Here is a 3,145-nt window from a genome sequence, read left to right as displayed (position 1 = left end):
GGAGATCATCTCGGCCCGTCGTCTGGTTGTAGACGCGGCGCAGTTTATCCGTCGGTCTGTCTCTAAATCTGATTCGTCCGGAGGGGCTCAGTGTTATTACGACGTTTGTGATAAGAACAACTTGGAAATCAAGTCATGAGTGCCCTTTGGTAAGTATCTTGAACTTACGATATTTTTCGCTGCGGTTCATGCAATTCTTTTCTTGTAGGGTCATCATCATCTGCGGTGTTTTAGCTGTCATTGGACAGGTGCTGAGTACCGGAAACGATGATTTCGTTGATGCTTGCTTCGGAAAGGAAGGTGATAAGCCGCCTCATTGTGAATACATTGACTTCGACGATGTATTCGAAAGTTCTGATATTAAATTTAACTGGAGTTTTATCACGAAACTAACGATCAGTAACAAGCGGATCATTGGAATTCCGACGCGCATGTTCGAATCACTACCGAATTTGGAAAGCTTCGTGGTGGTAAATAGCTTATTTTATCGGGAGATCGATTCAAACAGTTTCATCGATTGTCACAAACTGGAACATATTGAAATCACGGGAACCAATATCACCTTTCTCGACAGTCATCTGTTCCCGAAGACGCCAAATTTGAAGCAGTTTCTTTGTCATCACAACAAAATAGTTGACATCAAACATGATGCATTTGAGTTTCTCGTTGACTTGGAGGAACTGAATTTGTCCTACAACAACCTGTCGCGTTTACCCAGCGGAGTGTTTCACCGGTTGAAACATTTGAAAACGTTGGATTTGAACCACAATCGTTTGGTTCTGCTGAGTTTCGATAGCTGGTTTCCACCGGACGGTGTACATTCGTTGGCATATTTGGATGCGTCCTACAACCAGCTCATAGAGCTAGCCTGGAGCGAAATCACCGTAAAGAAAGTCAACCTAAAGTACAACAACTTAACGAGCATTCATATCAGCGGCAATTGCACGGAACTTCACGCTTCTTTCAACTCGATTGAATCCGTTACCGTCGGTGGCAATTGTTCAATTGAAAAATTATATCTCGCACACAACTACATCCACGGTTTCAGTGATCTTCGGAAGTGTTCGGAAACGTTACGCACACTGGACATCTCGTTCAACGTTCTACAGCGGCGTTTCGATTTTCTCGGTATGAAACAGCTGACGGCACTGAACGTCGAATGCACCAACATTACCATCGAGTACACAACCCTTCACGACCTGCGGAAGCTGCGCTTTCTGGACATCTCCTACAACAACATCAAGAAGATCGATTTCGAGAATCTTACTTCGCAGCGATTGCTGGAGCGGCTGATGATCAGCGGTAATCCGGTGGGGAACATTTCGATCAGTTCGATCAAGCGAAACTTCCCCAACTTGAAAACACTGGGAATCTACGACCTACCGTGGAACGAATCATCCCTGTCGGTAGCAATCGAGGACTTGAAAAAGCATGACATAAAGCCGTACATCAAAAACGATTATCTCTTCGAAGAGTCCGTATGTCCGCTGAAAGTAGTGCGTAATTTTAGCGGAACGGGTGATGATCGTGAAGAATCGGCGGCTTCTAGCACCGGCTCTGGCAGTGATAAGACGGTGGAATATGTCGTGATAGTGCTTCTGGTGTTGATCGTTTGCGGGTTGATGTCCAAATTGTTTGTTGATAGTCGCTACTACCGGGAGCTGTTTAAGGATCGCGGTCGCCGATCATCGATTTCGCATGAAAGCCTAGTGAGCTGTGATTTAAATGGTTGACAAAAACACTCTGAATTAGTTACTTTGTTTCGAAGATCGTTATTGATGTATATATAATAATAAGTAGCACAACAAAGGCAGTGTTTGGAAACAAGCTCTTTCCTAATCGATCTTATTGGGTTCAGCTTGCTTGTAGTGGTTCTAAATGTGACGTAGAAGAAAAACACACAGGAACGACAGCTGACGGCCAAATAAGCAAATTGATTGTTCATGGAACTGATAACGATGTTGGTGTCACTCAACTTGGGTCGTTCTTATTAAAGTATCGATGAATTGCCAAGAAGCATGTTTAATGTTTAATTCGTTTGACAAAACAGTGAAGGTGTACTAAATGGTGTCACGTCTCAACGGGGGTGACGGCTATAAATTTCCCTTCGCTGATCATCTATATCGATTGAAGATTTGGTCCACGAATTTCTCCGATAATTATTACTAAGTTCAGATTTACAATACGACTTCGGCATTTAATCGAGGCTTCTATTACTCAATAAGAAAAGCTCTCCAAAGATAGCCATTCGGTATACGTTTTAAACAACGAGAAATTAAAACTGTATTAGATTGTTCGAAAAATCGCTTCAAAAATACCTTAGAATTAGGCTACATATTTGGAGTTACAGTGAAAGTGAGTATTTTTCCACTGAAATAACCCTTGGAACAGTAGTTAGTTCACATTCGGAGATTATCATTTGGATAATTCTAGTTATACTGCAAGTGTCTTTCAAAAGTTATAATAGACTATATGGTGGCCATAAAAAACATATTAAACTATAAATCGGTTTCATAATGACATGTAAGACTGCCAGGTAATAAAAGTAATCTGTTTTGTCCATTAGCCAACAAGTTTGATAAGTTTTCATTTTCCATATATGATGACACTATGTCAGCGTTCTTCTTTCAGTTTATTTGTCTAATAAAGGTTGGAAACGTTTACTTGGCAAAAATCGAAAGATTTGAGGTGATTCTGTCCATTTTTGGGGCGGAATGTCGCTCAATTGAACTTTATAAATCCCACGGGTTTCTAATACAATGTCGTAAGAGCCCACTGAGAAAGCGGTTAGATCTTGTTGACCGTGTTGTTTTTTATGCAAAGTAGAAGTATTGTACAGGTATGTAGTGTTAATTTAAAAATAGGTGATTGGAAACTTTCAAAATTCTCCAGCAAAGCTAGTCCAACGGGGCTCTAACTCCTCATATTGAAAATGGCTCACAAATGAGCTTCAGTCTGCCGGGTTTGTTGAAAGAAAAAAAATGGCGCCCGGTTCAATGGTGTGCTTCAAAATGTGAAAACGAAAGTCTTGAATCGGTCTCCCGTTGGGCGATATATTGGACCAAACCGAGGACTTCCGTTGGATGTTTTTTTCGTAGAGGGTGGTGACATGCCACAGAAAAATATTTCTTAGAATCGATTTCGA

At 41.2% G+C, this 3,145-nt stretch overlaps 1 protein-coding gene across 1 annotated transcript; it reads left to right on the top strand.

The window, feature by feature from the left end:
* LOC131430758 (chaoptin-like) lies at nt 1–2,573 on the top strand. The gene is made up of 2 exons (XM_058595960.1): nt 1–149; nt 209–2,573. Exons 1-2 carry the CDS (start codon nt 136–138, stop codon nt 1,731–1,733), a joined length of 1,539 nt encoding a protein of 512 aa, XP_058451943.1. The 5' UTR covers nt 1–135; the 3' UTR covers nt 1,734–2,573.
* The last annotated feature ends 572 nt before the right edge of the window (nt 2,574–3,145 follow it).

Source organism: Malaya genurostris, chromosome 2 (genome assembly GCF_030247185.1).
Source record: "Malaya genurostris strain Urasoe2022 chromosome 2, Malgen_1.1, whole genome shotgun sequence".
Taxonomy (NCBI): domain Eukaryota; kingdom Metazoa; phylum Arthropoda; class Insecta; order Diptera; family Culicidae; genus Malaya; species Malaya genurostris.
This window is presented reverse-complemented; position numbering and strand designations above follow the sequence as displayed.